Below are 13,965 nucleotides of genomic sequence, written 5' to 3' on the forward strand. Positions count from 1 at the left end.
TCACTCATCAGAATTATATGTCACTCATCAGGATTGTACATCACTCATCAAGATTATACGTCGCTCATCAGGATTATACATCACTTATCAGGATTATACGTCACTCATCAGGATTATACATCACTCATCAGGATTATACATCACTCATCAGGATTATACGTCACTCATCAGGATTATACATCACTCATCAGGATTATACGTCACTCATCAGGATTATACGTCACTCATCAGGATTGTACATCACTCATCAGGATTAAACGTCACTCATCAGGATTATACATCACTCATCAGGATTATACGTCACTCATCAGGATTATACATCACTCATCAGGATTATACGTCACTCATCAGGATTGTACGTCACTCATCAGGATTATACATCACTCATCAGGATTATACGTCACTCATCAGGATTATACGTCACTCATCAGGATTATACATCACTCATCAGGATTATACATCACTCATCAGGATTGTACATCACTCATCAGGATTATACGTCACTCATCAGGGTTATACATCACTCATCAGGATTATACGTCACTCATCAGGATTATACATCACTCATCAGGATTATACATCACTCATCAGGATTATACGTCACTCATCAGGGTTATACATCACTCATCAGGATTATACGTCACTCATCAGGATTATACGTCACTCATCAGGATTATACGTCACTCATCAGGATTATACATCACTCATCAGGATTATACATCACTCATCAGGATTATACATCACTCATCAGGATTATACATCACTCATCAGGATTATACATCACTCATCAGGATTATACGTCACTCATCAGGATTATACATCACTCATCAGGATTATACGTCACTCATCAGGATTATACGTCACTCATCAGGGTTATACATCACTCATCAGGATTATACGTCACTCATCAGGATTATACGTCACTCATCAGGGTTATACATCACTCATCAGGATTATACATCACTCATCAGGATTATACATCACTCATCAGGATTATACGTCACTCATCAGGATTGTACATCACTCATCAGGATTTTACGTCACTCATCAGGATTGTACGTCACTCATCAGGATTGTACATCACTCATCAGGAGTGTACATCACTTATGTGGCCGCCCACCTCTGGACGCAGCAGACATTAGACAGGGGTGGGTGGAATAATGTACATTTATTTGGTAAAGCTCGGACACAGGAGCTCGGCTATACTCTACTCCAGACATCACTGCGGCTCCTCAGCGCGACATCATCCGTACAAACTCTGCAAGAGAAGAGGATGGAGAATGAGACCAGACTGAGGGGGTAACAGAGGACAAGACTCTGTTCACACCAGCACCACGGCTGCCAGACCGATCCCATAAATGGCCTACCCTAATCTGAGGGGCGTTGTGAGAACGTGTGTGATCTGTCGGCTGCTTTGCCTGATCTCACAAGAATCATTGTGTCATAGAAATGAGTAGTGTTATCCGGTGTATGAGCTCCATACCAGGCCGGAGACTAATATAAAAACTGATCCTCCTCTACAGAATAAGTTACTGATCCTCCTCTACAGAATAAGTTACTGATCCTCCTCTACAGAATAAGTTACTGATCCTCCTCTACAGAATAAGTTACTGATCCTCCTCTACAGAATAAGTTATTGATCCTCCTCTACAGAACAAGTTACTGATCCTCCTCTACAGAATAAGTTACTGATCCTCCTCTACAGAATAAGTTACTGATCCTCCTCTACAGAATAAGTTACTGATCCTACAGAATAAGTTACTGATCCTCATCTACAGAATAAGTTACTGATCCTCATCTACAGAATAAGTTACTGATCCTCCTCTACAGAATAAGTTACTGATCCTCCTCTACAGAATAAGTTATTGATCCTCCTCTACAGAACAAGTTACTGATCCTCATCTACAGAATAAGTTACTGATCCTCCTCTACAGAACAAGTTACTGATCCTCCTCTACAGAACAAGTTACTGATCCTCCTCTACAGAATAAGTTACTGATCCTCCTCTACAGAATAAGTTACTGATCCTCCTCTACAGAATAAGTTACTGATCCTCATCTACAGAATAAGTTACTGATCCTCCTCTACAGAATAAGTTACTGATCCTCATCTACAGAATAAGTTACTGATCCTCCTCTACAGAATAAGTTACTGATCCTCCTCTACAGAATAAGTTACTGATCCTCCTCTACAGAATAAGTTACTGATCCTCCTCTACAGAATAAGTTACTGATCATCCTCTACAGAATAAGTTACTGATCATCCTCTACAGAATAAGTTACTGATCCTCCTCTACAGAATAAGTTACTGATCCTCCTCTACAGAACAAGGTACTGATCCTCATCTACAGAACAAGGTACTGATCCTCATCTACAGAATAAGTTACTGATCCTCCTCTACAGAACAAGGTACTGATCCTCATCTACAGAACAAGTTACTGATCCTCATCTACAGAATAAGTTACTGATCCTCCTCTACAGAATAAGTTACTGATCCTCCTCTACAGAATAAGTTACTGATCCTCATCTACAGAATAAGTTACTGATCCTCCTCTACAGAATAAGTTACTGATCCTCCTCTACAGAATAAGTTACTGATCCTCCTCTACAGAATAAGTTACTGATCCTCCTCTACAGAACAAGTTACTGATCCTCATCTACAGAATAAGTTACTGATCCTCCTCTACAGAATAAGTTACTGATCCTCCTCTACAGAATAAGTTACTGATCCTCATCTACAGAATTAGTTACTGATCCTCATCTACAGAATAAGTTACTGATCCTCATCTACAGAACAAGTTACTGATCCTCATCTACAGAATAAGTTACTGATCCTCCTCTACAGAATAAGTTACTGATCCTCATCTACAGAACAAGTTACTGATCCTCATCTACAGAACAAGTTACTGATCCTCATCTACAGAATAAGTTACTGATCCTCCTCTACAGAATAAGTTACTGATCATCCTCTACAGAATAAGTTACTGATCCTCCTCTACAGAATAAGTTACTGATCCTCCTCTACAGAATAAGTTACTGATCCTCCTCTACAGAATAAGTTACTGATCCTCATCTACAGAATAAGTTACTGATCCTCATCTACAGAATAAATTACTGATCCTCCTCTACAGAATAAGTTACTGATCCTCCTCTACAGAATAAGTTACTGATCCTCATCTACAGAATAAGTTACTGATCCTCATCTACAGAATAAGGTACTGATCCTCCTCTACAGAATAAGTTACTGATCCTCCTCTACAGAATAAGTTACTGATCCTCATCTACAGAATTAGTTACTGATCCTCATCTACAGAATAAGTTACTGATCCTCATCTACAGAACAAGTTACTGATCCTCATCTACAGAATAAGTTACTGATCCTCCTCTACAGAATAAGTTACTGATCCTCATCTACAGAACAAGTTACTGATCCTCATCTACAGAATAAGTTACTGATCCTCCTCTACAGAATAAGTTACTGATCATCCTCTACAGAATAAGTTACTGATCCTCCTCTACAGAATAAGTTACTGATCCTCCTCTACAGAATAAGTTACTGATCCTCATCTACAGAATAAGTTACTGATCCTCATCTACAGAATAAGTTACTGATCCTCATCTACAGAATAAGTTACTGATCCTCATCTACAGAATAAGTTACTGATCCTCCTCTACAGAATAAGTTACTGATCCTCCTCTACAGAATAAGTTACTGATCCTCCTCTACAGAATAAGTTACTGATCCTCATCTACAGAATAAGTTACTGATCCTCATGTACAGAATAAGTTACTGATCCTCCTCTACAGAATAAGGTACTGATCCTCCTCTACAGAATAAGTTACTGATCCTCATCTACAGAACAAGTTACTGATCCTCCTCTACAGAATAAGTTACTGATCCTCCTCTACAGAATAAGTTACTGATCATCCTCTACAGAATAAGTTACTGATCCTCCTCTACAGAACAAGGTACTGATCCTCATCTACAGAATAAGTTACTGATCCTCATCTACAGAATAAGTTACTGATCCTCATCTACAGAATAAGTTACTGATCCTCCTCTACAGAATACATTACTGATCCTCCTCTACAGAATAAGTTACTGATCCTCCTCTACAGAATAAGTTACTGATCCTCCTCTACAGAATAAGTTACTGATCCTCCTCTACAGAATAAGTTACTGATCCTCCTCTACAGAATAAGTTACTGATCCTCATCTACAGAATAAATTACTGATTTTCATCTACAGAAGTTACTGATCCTCTTACCTTCAAAATCTACAAGACCGTCCCCATTGACATCCACATCCCTCAGGATTTCATCAACCTCCCGAGGCCCGAGTTGTTGGCCGAGCAGCTTCTTCATGGCTTCTCGCAGCTCCCGGGTGCTGATCCTGCCATCACCGTTTGAGTCGAACTGGTTTAGGTAAAAATGTGTCATGGTTGCATCATCAGGCGTAAAAGGTCAGAAAGCAATGCAATCTACTCATATAAACTTATAGGTGTGTTACCACCATGGATACTTATTCCCTATCCACAAAACAGCCCTATTACCCCCCGTGATCCCCAAAAGGGGCCTCTGAATGGAGCAGCACTGCCCGGACAATGAATGGGGCAGCACTGCACAGGCAATGAATGGAGCAGCACTGCACAGGCAATAAATGAAGTAGCACTGCACAGGCAATGAATGGAGCAGCACTGCGCATGGACAAATAATGGAGCTGCACTGCATGGACAATGAATGGAGCAGCACTGCACAGGCAATGAATGAAGCAGCACTGCACACGCTATGAATGGAGCCGCACTGCACGGAAAATTAATGGAGCAGCACTCCACGGGCAATGAATGGAGCAGCACTGCACGGGCAATGAATGGAGCAGCACTGCACGGGCAATGAATGGAGCAGCACTGCACGGACAATGAATGGAGCAGCTCTGCACGGGCAATGAATGGAGCAGCACTGCACGGACAATGAATGGAGCAGCACTGCACAGGCAATGAATGGAGCAGCACTGCACAGGCAATGAATGGAGCAGCACTGCACAGGCTATGAATGGAGCAGCACTGCACAGGCTATGAATGGAACAGCACTGCACGGACAAATAATGGAGCAGCACTGCATGGACAATGAATGGAGCAGCACTGCACAGGCAATGAATGAAGCAGCACTGCACACGCTATGAATGGAGCCGCACTGCACGGAAAATTAATGGAGCAGCACTGCACGGGCAATGAATGGAGCAGCACTGCACGGAAAATGAATGGAGCACCACTGCACGGGCAATGAATGGAGCAGCACTGCACGGACAATGAATGGAGCAGCTCTGCACGGGCAATGAATGGAGCAGCACTGCACGGACAATGAATGGAGCAGCACTGCACAGGCAATGAATGGAGCAGCACTGCACAGGCAATGAATGGAGCAGCACTGCACAGGCTATGAATGGAGCAGCACTGCACAGGCTATGAATGGAGCAGCACTGCACGGACAAATAATGGAGCAGCACTGCATGGACAATGAATGGAGCAGCACTGCACAGGCAATGAATGAAGCAGCACTGCACACGCTATGAATGGAGCCGCACTGCACGGAAAATTAATGGAGCAGCACTGCACGGGCAATGAATGGAGCAGCACTGCACGGAAAATGAATGGAGCACCACTGCACGGGCAATGAATGGAGCAGCACTGCACGGGCAATGAATGGAGCAGCACTGCACGGGCAATGAATGGAGCAGCACTACACGGGCAATGAATGGGCAGCTTCCACTCTCCTGTCCTCAAGTGAACATGTCATACATCTGGGTGGCTGCCATGTCATACATCTGGATGGCTGCCATGTCATACATCTGGATGGCTGCCATGTCATATATCTGAAAGGGGGGTTGCTGATATCTGTTTATATTCTACACAATATCCCCACCAGCCCAATAACCTCTCCACCTGCCCCATAATCTCCTCACCTATCCAATAACCTCTCCACCTGCCCCATAATCTTCTCACCTGCCAATGAAAGCCCCCCTGCCCAATAACCTCCCCACCTACCCGATGACATCCCCACCTGCCCAATAACCTCCCCACCTGGCCAATGACACCCCCACCTGCCCAATGACAGCCCCCCTCCCCGATAACCTCCCCACCTGCCCAATGACACCCCCACCTGCCCAATGACAGCCCCCCTCCCCGATAACCTCCCCACCTGCCCAATGACATCCCCACCTGCCCAATGACAGCCCCCCTCCCCGATAACCTCCTCATCTGCCAAATGACATCCCCACCTGCTCAATGACATCCCCATCTGCCCAATAGCCTCCCCACCTGCCCAGTGACATCCCCACCTGCCTGCACAGTTTGCTGTTCCACCATTTCTAGAGATGAGACCATGTGTATTTTACGCAGCAGAAATTGGAGCCGTTCCGTCACTATCTGCTCTAAATTATAGTGTTTGGTATTTCGCACCCTTACAGACATGTATTGGTCTAATCTGCTTTCTGCCTTCCTGATTTACTGTTCACAAATTATATGTTCAAATAAGTGACGTTACTGATCCTCACGTTTTTAAATGAGTGAGCTACATTGTGTGTATCGCCACTGAAGAAATAGCACTGTTTTCGCTAGACGTATTTTGGAACATAATACACAACATAGGGACATAGGCTAGCAGTGTGTGATGGTGTAACGTGCCCTGGTGTATTACCTCGGCTTTCACCAGTCAGTAGGAAGCTCTCCTTGCACACCCATGTCAGTCTAAGAGGTTCTCTTACCTCTTTAAAAGCATCTCTTAGCTCCTTCACACCGATCATGTCAGCCGTCTCTGCAAGAAGTTTCGGCCCCATCAGTTCTACAAAGTCTTCAAAGTCAACTTTACCCCCTGCTGAGAGCAAAAGAGCAATTTAGTGCATAGTATTACTGACAGAAGGGGCCACATCTGTAACCATGTAACGTTATATTGGTCTTCTTATGTGTCTCACCCATATCCATCCTTCTCCTTGTAGTAAATGAGTACGTTTTGGCTGCATGAAGCTACCACTAGAGGGACCTATTGTATTTACTGTAGGTGTATACAGAGTTCATTAAAAGTGTGTATGCTTCCCCTAGTGACAGCTGCAGGAGGCCAGAGTCTTATCATTTAACTCTATGGTTGTCTCAAGGGGGGTTCGATTTCTCTTTACAGAATAGTTCTATTGTTTGACTATAATAATGCTGACACTCTGCAAAGAGAATACTATAAAATGTTTAGGGAATATATACCTTCCTGTGCAGCCATGTGACCTCATCATGGCTGCAGTATCAAATCAGATAAAATTGTGTCTTTTTCAGTATTTAAAAATTATATGCAAACAATAAAGATGGCGGATGGCGGGCTAATGTTTTCTATAAATGTGGCCCCTCAGGTGCAGGATTTTGGCTGTGGCCACCTGGAAATACAAGTGCATGACATGACTGGCAGTGCTGAGTGGGGGGGTGTTTCCAGGTATGATGTCAGAGCTAGGCTGCCTGCTCCAACCAATCAGCTATCTCCCTCCTCCTCTCTCTCTAGGCAGTTCTGCAACTGCCTACTCCCCCTCTTTCCTATAGACATTTGCTGGTTCATACTAGACTAAGGGCCCTATTATACGGGACAATTATCATGCAAAAAAATCGTTAAATCGTTAAAATGTACACTACCGTTCAAAAGTTTGGGGTCACATTGAAATGTCCTTATTTTTGAAGGAAAAGCGCTGTACTTTTCAATGAAGATAACTTTAAACTAGTCCTAACTTTAAACAAATCCACTCTATACATTGCTAATGTGGTAAATGACTATTCTAGCTGCAAATGTCTGGTGTTTGGTGCAATATCTACATAGGTGTATAGAGGCCCATTTCCACCAACTATCACTCCAGTGTTCTAATGGTACAATGTGTTTGCTCATTGGCTCAGAAGGCTAATTGATGATTAGAAAACCCTTGTGCAATCATGTTCACACATCTGAAAACAGTCTAGCTGGTTACAGAAGCTACAAAACTGACCTTCCTTTGAGCAGTTTCTGGAGCATCACATTTGTGGGGTAAATTAAATGCTTAAAATGGCCAGAAAAAGAGAACTTTCATCTGAAACTCGACAGTCTATTCTTGTTCTTAGAAATGAAGGCTATTCCATGCCAGAAATTGCTAAGAAATTAAAGATTTCCTACAACAGTGTGTACTACTCCCTTCAGAGGACAGCACAAACAGGCTCTAACCAGAGTAGAAAAAGAAGTGGGAGGCCACGTTGCACAACTAAGCGAGAAGATAAGCACATTAGAGTCTCTAGTGTGAGAAACAGACGCCTCACAGGTCCCCAACTGGCATCTTCATTACATAGGACCCGCAAAACACCAGTGTCACCATCTACAGTGAAGAGGCGGCTGCCGGATTTTGGGCTTCAGGGCAGAGTGGCAAAGAAAAAGCCATATCTGAGACTGGCCAATAAAAGAAAAAGATTAAGATGGGCAAAAGAACACAGACATTGGACAGAGGAAGACTGGAAAAAAGTGTTGTGGACGGATGAATCCAAGTTTGAGGTGTTTGAGTGACAAAGAAGAACGTTTGTGAGACGCAGAAGAAATGAAAAGATGCTGGAAGAATGCCTGACGCCATCTGTTATACATGGTGGAGGTCATGTGATGGTCTGGGGTTGCTTTGGTGCTGGTAAGGTGGACAGTGGACAGCGCTTGATTGGAGCCAATTTCATCCTACAACAGGACAATGACCCTAAACACCTCCAAATTGTGCAAGAACTATTTCCAGCAGAAGCAGCAGCTGGTATTCTATCATAGGATTCATTATTTCTAACCTTGTCAATGTCTTGTCTCTATTTTCTATTCATTTCACAACGTATGGTGGTGAAAAAGTGTGACTTTTCATGAAAAACACTAAATTGTTTGGGTGACCCCATACTTTTGAACAGTAGTGTAAAAGATAATCGTTCTGTGTAATTGCAGGCAACGATTGAAAAATCATTCGTATGTCGTTGATCGTTGATTTAGATCCGAACCTAAAATTATCGTTCGCTAATCGTTTGCCAATTGTTTGCTGTAATTCTATATACGTTCGCTCAAGTTCCGAATTTGTTCACTAATCGCTCAGTGTAATAGCACATTGTTCATTGTTTTGCTGGGATCAGAAGGAATAAACGATTATAGTACCGATCACAATAACGAGCGTAGTAACGATCGTAACTAACAATTATCGTTCTGTGTAATATGGTGAACGATTTCAGGTTAACGATAAACAATCTCATTTGCGATCGTTTATCGTTAGTCGTTAATCGTTAAAAATCGCTCCGTGTAATAGCACCCTAAGGGTCCTATTACACTGGACAATAATTGAGCAAATTTTTATTATAGTGTTTAAATTTAAATGAGAATTGTTTTGTGTAAATGCAGCAACGATCAAACGACCAAAGAGAAATCATTAATCGATTGTTTGGCGCTGACCCCCAAATCATTGTTAATCGTTCGCTGTGATTCTGCATTTGTTCACTATTTGTTCAGTATAATTCCACATCGTTCCTTCATTTGCTGTGATCAGACGGAGTAAAGGATCATAGTATCGATCGTTGTAACAACTATTGTTCTGTGTACTATGGTGAGCGATTTCAGGTTATCTCGTTTGTGATAGTTAATTATCAAAAATCGCTTTGTCTAATAGGACCCTTACTTTTTAAGACCTAGAAGGTTTCTGAATCTGCAGTCAGATTAAAAAAAAAAAAAAGACGATAAAGAAGAGACTAGAAAAACACACTCTAGGCTGATTCAACTTTGCTGTTATGTCCTTATACCAAGTCAGAATGAGGCCGAGTATTGTGTGTGGCCTACACGTCCCTGTATGGTCTCCTGAAGGGATCTCCTCCCAGACCTGGACTAAAGCATCACCTCCTGGACAGTCTCTGGTGAATGGAAGGAGACTTGATGTCCCGGATATGCTGGATTGGATTCAGCACTGGGGAATGGGCGGCCAGTCCATAGCATTAGCAGGAACTGCTGACACACTCCAGCCACATGAGGTCTAGTATTGTCCTGCATTAGGAGGAGCCCAACCACACCAGCATATGGTCTCACAAGGGCTCTAAGGGTCTCGCTACCTAATGACAATCAGGCTACCTCTGGCAGCACATGAAGGTCTGTGCGGCCCCCCAAAGAAATGCCTCCACACACACCATCACTGACCTGACCCACTGCCAAATCACTCATGCTGGAGGATGATGCAGGCAGCAAAATGTTCTCCAAAGCATTTCCAGACTTTGCCATGTCTACCACATGTGCTCAATGTGAGCCTGCTCCCATCCATGAAGAGCACAGGACGCCAATGTCCAATCTGCCAATCTCTGGCAAATGCCAATCGCCCTGCACAGTGTTGGGCTGTAAGGTGGACATCAGGCCCTCATAACATACCAGTGGTCTGCTGGAGGTTCTTTTGCAGGGCTCTGCCACTGCTCCTCCTGTTGCTCCTTGTACAAAGGTGGAGTTAGCAGTCCTGCTGCTGAGTTTTTGTCCTTCTATGCCTCCTCCACGTCTCCTCGTGGACTGGCCTGTCTGTTGGTATCTGCTTCAGGCTCTGGACACTACGGCCTCTTCCACGTCTCCTGGTATCTGCTCCATGCTCTGTACACTACTGCCCCCTCCATGTCTCCTGGCGTACTGGCCTTACTGGTATCTGCTTCATGCTCTGGACACTATGGACCCCTCCATGTCTCCTAGTATCTGCTCCATACTCTGGACACTATGGCCTCCTCCATGTCTCTTGGTATCTGCTCCATGCTCTGGACACTACGGCCCCTACATGTCTCCTGGTATCTGCTCCATGCTCTGTACACTACAGACCCCCTCCATGACTCCTGGTATACTGGCCTTGCTCCTCATATCTGCTCCATGTTCTGGATACTCCGGCCCCTCCACGTCTCCTGGTATCTGCTCCACGCTCTGGACACTACGGCCCCCTCCACGTCTCCTGGTATCTGCTCCACGCTCTGGACACTACGGCCCCCTCCACGTCTCCTGGTATCTGCTCCACGCTCTGGACACTACGGCCCCCTACACGTCTTCTGGTATCTACTCCATGTTCTGGAAACTATGGCCTCCTCCATGTCTCCTGGTATCTGCTCCATGCTCTGAACACTACAGCCCCCTCCACGTCTTACTGGCCTGTCTCCTGGTATCCGCTCCTTGCTCTGGACACTGTGCTCACATACACAGCTAATCTTCTTGCCACAGCTCGCAATGTTACAGTGCCATCCTGGATGAGCTGCACTACCTGAGCAACTTCTGTGGGTTGTAGCCTCATGCAGGGGTGAGAGCAATGACAAAATGAAAAAGTGACTAAAACAACAGCTAAAAAAGATGAGAACAGGGAAATGGTGTGGGGTCACCCTGTGCATGACCGCTCCTTTATAAGGGTCTTTTCTACCTGCTGTCTGCTCCATTTGCATTTAAAGAGTCACTGTCGTGAAATTTTTTTTTTTGCAGAGATCAATAATCCAGTCGATTTTAAGAAACTTTCTTAATTGGGTTTTTTAGGCAAATATGCCATTATCTGCATTTAAAAAGCCTTTTCTCAGGTCCCCCCCTCCTCTCCTTTCTTTCATCCACTGCAAAAAAGCAGGAAATTGTGACTTGTTGCATAAGACACAACCCAGTCTGTTCTATAGAGAGGGGAGGGGGGAGGAGGGAGGAGGGAGTTAGCAGCAGAGAGCAGAGGACAAAGGATTACACAAACACAGAGCTGGGGGAAGCTGTATTCAGAGGTCAGAGAGGTCAGTGCTGACTGTCAGAGGAGATAGCCGGTGATGTATTTGTAGATTAACTCTTTGTTGTCCTATTTTGGTGTCTCTTTTCCCTCTCTCCATAGGAGAACAATGAAGACAGGGGGGAGAGTTTCAAACTGCTTTTTCATGATAAAAATTCATTTTTCGGCTAATAAACCCAATTACAAAATTTCTTAAAGTCGCCTGTACTATTGATTTCTGAAAAAAAAATTCACGACAGTGACTCTTTAACCTCTTAAGGACGCATGACGTACCCGCACGTCATGCGTCCGTAAGAGGTGTTCAGAGCAGGGCCACGCGGCGACCCTGCTCTGAACCGACACGGTCCCGGGTGCCGCTTGTAGACCGGGACCGCGGGTATTAGCGGGCACGGTCCAATCGCCGTGCCCCCTAATACAGTAATCAGATGCAGCTGTCAAACATGACAGCTGCATCCGATTACCGGACGCAGCTTATCCCTGGTGTCTAGTGGTGGAAATCGCTCCTCCGGGATGTTGTCCGTACCTGCTACTGGCTGCGGACTGCTCCAAGATGGCGCCGTCCCCGGCACGGCACTCGTTTGTTTTCAGCTGCAGCAGCCAAAAGCAAACGAGTGCCGATCTCATTGATCTTTGCTGTATAACTATACAGCAAAGATCTCAATGAGGGATCAAAGTGTATATACTAGAAGTCCCTAACCCCAGGGGGGAATAACCCTAACCCCAGGGGGGGAATAACCCTAACCCCAGGGGGGAATAACCCTAACCCTAGGGGGGGAATAACCCTAACCCCAGGGGGGGAATAACCCTAACCCCAGGGGGGGAATAACCCTAACCCTAGGGGGGAAATAACCCTAATCCCAGAGGGGGAATAACCCTAACCCCAGGTGGCTTCTAGTATATGTGTAAAAAAAAAAAAAGTATTGTTATAAGTAAAAAGCCCCCTCCCCTAATAAAAGTCAGAATCACCCCCCTTTTCCCAGCTTTTAAATAAAAGTAAAAAAATAAATAAACATGTTTGCTATCGCCGCGTGCGTAATCGCCCAAACTATTAATTTAGCCCATTCCTGATCTCACACGGTAAACGGCGTCAGCGCAACAAAATCCCAAAGTGCAAAATTGCGCATTTTTGGTCGCATGGTCGCATCAAATCCAGAAAAAATTTTAATAAAAAGCGATCAAAAAGTGCATATGCGCAATCAAGGTACCGATAGAAAGTAAACATCATGGCGAAAAAATGACACCTGACACCGCCCCATAGACCAAAGGATAAAAGCGCTATAAGCCGGGAATGGAGAGATTGTAAGGAACGTATATTTGTTAACAATGGTTTGAATTTTTTACAGGCCATCAGATACAATATAAGTTATACATGTTATATATCGCTGTAATCGTAACGACTTGTGGAACATATATAACAAGTCAGTTTTACCCCAGGGCGAATGGCGTAAAAACACATACCCCCAAATAAAAGGAATGCGGTTTTTTTTACAATTTCACCACACATTGAATTTATTTCTGGTTTCGCAGTGACTTTATGCAAAAATTCAGTCGTCACTGCAAAGTACAATTAGTGATGCAAAAAATAAGGGCTCATGTGGGTCTCTAGGTGGAAAAATGCAAGTGCTATGTATGTATGGCCTTATATACAGGGAAAAAACGAAAACGCAAAAACGAAAATTGGCCCCGTCCTTAACCCTTAGGGGACACAGCCAGTTTTCATTTTTGCGTTTTCGTTTTTTCCTCGTGTATATAAGGCCATAGCGCCTGGATTTTTTGCGCCATGATGTGTTCTTTCTATCGGTACCTTGATTGCACATATACGACTTTTTGATCGCTTTTTATTACAATTATTCTGGATTTGATGCGACCAAAAATGCGCAATTTTGCACTTTGGAATTTTTTTACGCTTACGCCGTTTACCGTGTGAGATCAGTAATGTGATAAATTAATAGTTCGGGCGATAACAAACATGTTTATTTATTTATTTATTTTTATTTATAAAATGGGGAAAGGGGGGTGATTCCCACTTTTATTAGGGGAGGGGGCTTTGTGTTATTAAAAATACTTTTTTTTTTTACTTTACACATATACTAGAAGCCCCCCCTGGGGTTAGGGTTATTCCCCCTGGGATTAGGGTTATTCCCCCCTGGGGTTAGGGTTATTCCCCCCTGGGGTTAGGGTTATTCCCCCCTGGGGTTA

At 43.9% G+C, this 13,965-nt stretch overlaps 1 protein-coding gene across 2 annotated transcripts in view; it reads right to left on the reverse strand.

Moving 5' to 3' along the window:
* Positions 1-1,161: 1,161 nt before the first annotated feature.
* The window catches only part of LOC138798960 (calcium-binding protein 2-like), a 49,884-nt gene continuing 37,080 nt past the window's right edge, over positions 1,162-13,965 (reverse strand). For both annotated transcript variants that reach the window (XM_069979599.1, XM_069979600.1), the window contains exons 4-6: positions 6,763-6,872; positions 4,268-4,415; positions 1,162-1,258 (exon numbers count right to left, since the gene is read on the reverse strand). In XM_069979599.1, coding sequence (XP_069835700.1) covers positions 1,233-1,258; positions 4,268-4,415; positions 6,763-6,872 — 284 coding nt within the window. In that variant the 3' untranslated portion in view covers positions 1,162-1,232. The remainder of the gene's footprint in view (positions 1,259-4,267; positions 4,416-6,762; positions 6,873-13,965) is intronic.

This window comes from Dendropsophus ebraccatus, chromosome 8, assembly GCF_027789765.1.
Source record: "Dendropsophus ebraccatus isolate aDenEbr1 chromosome 8, aDenEbr1.pat, whole genome shotgun sequence".
NCBI classification, from domain to species: Eukaryota; Metazoa; Chordata; class Amphibia; order Anura; family Hylidae; genus Dendropsophus; species Dendropsophus ebraccatus.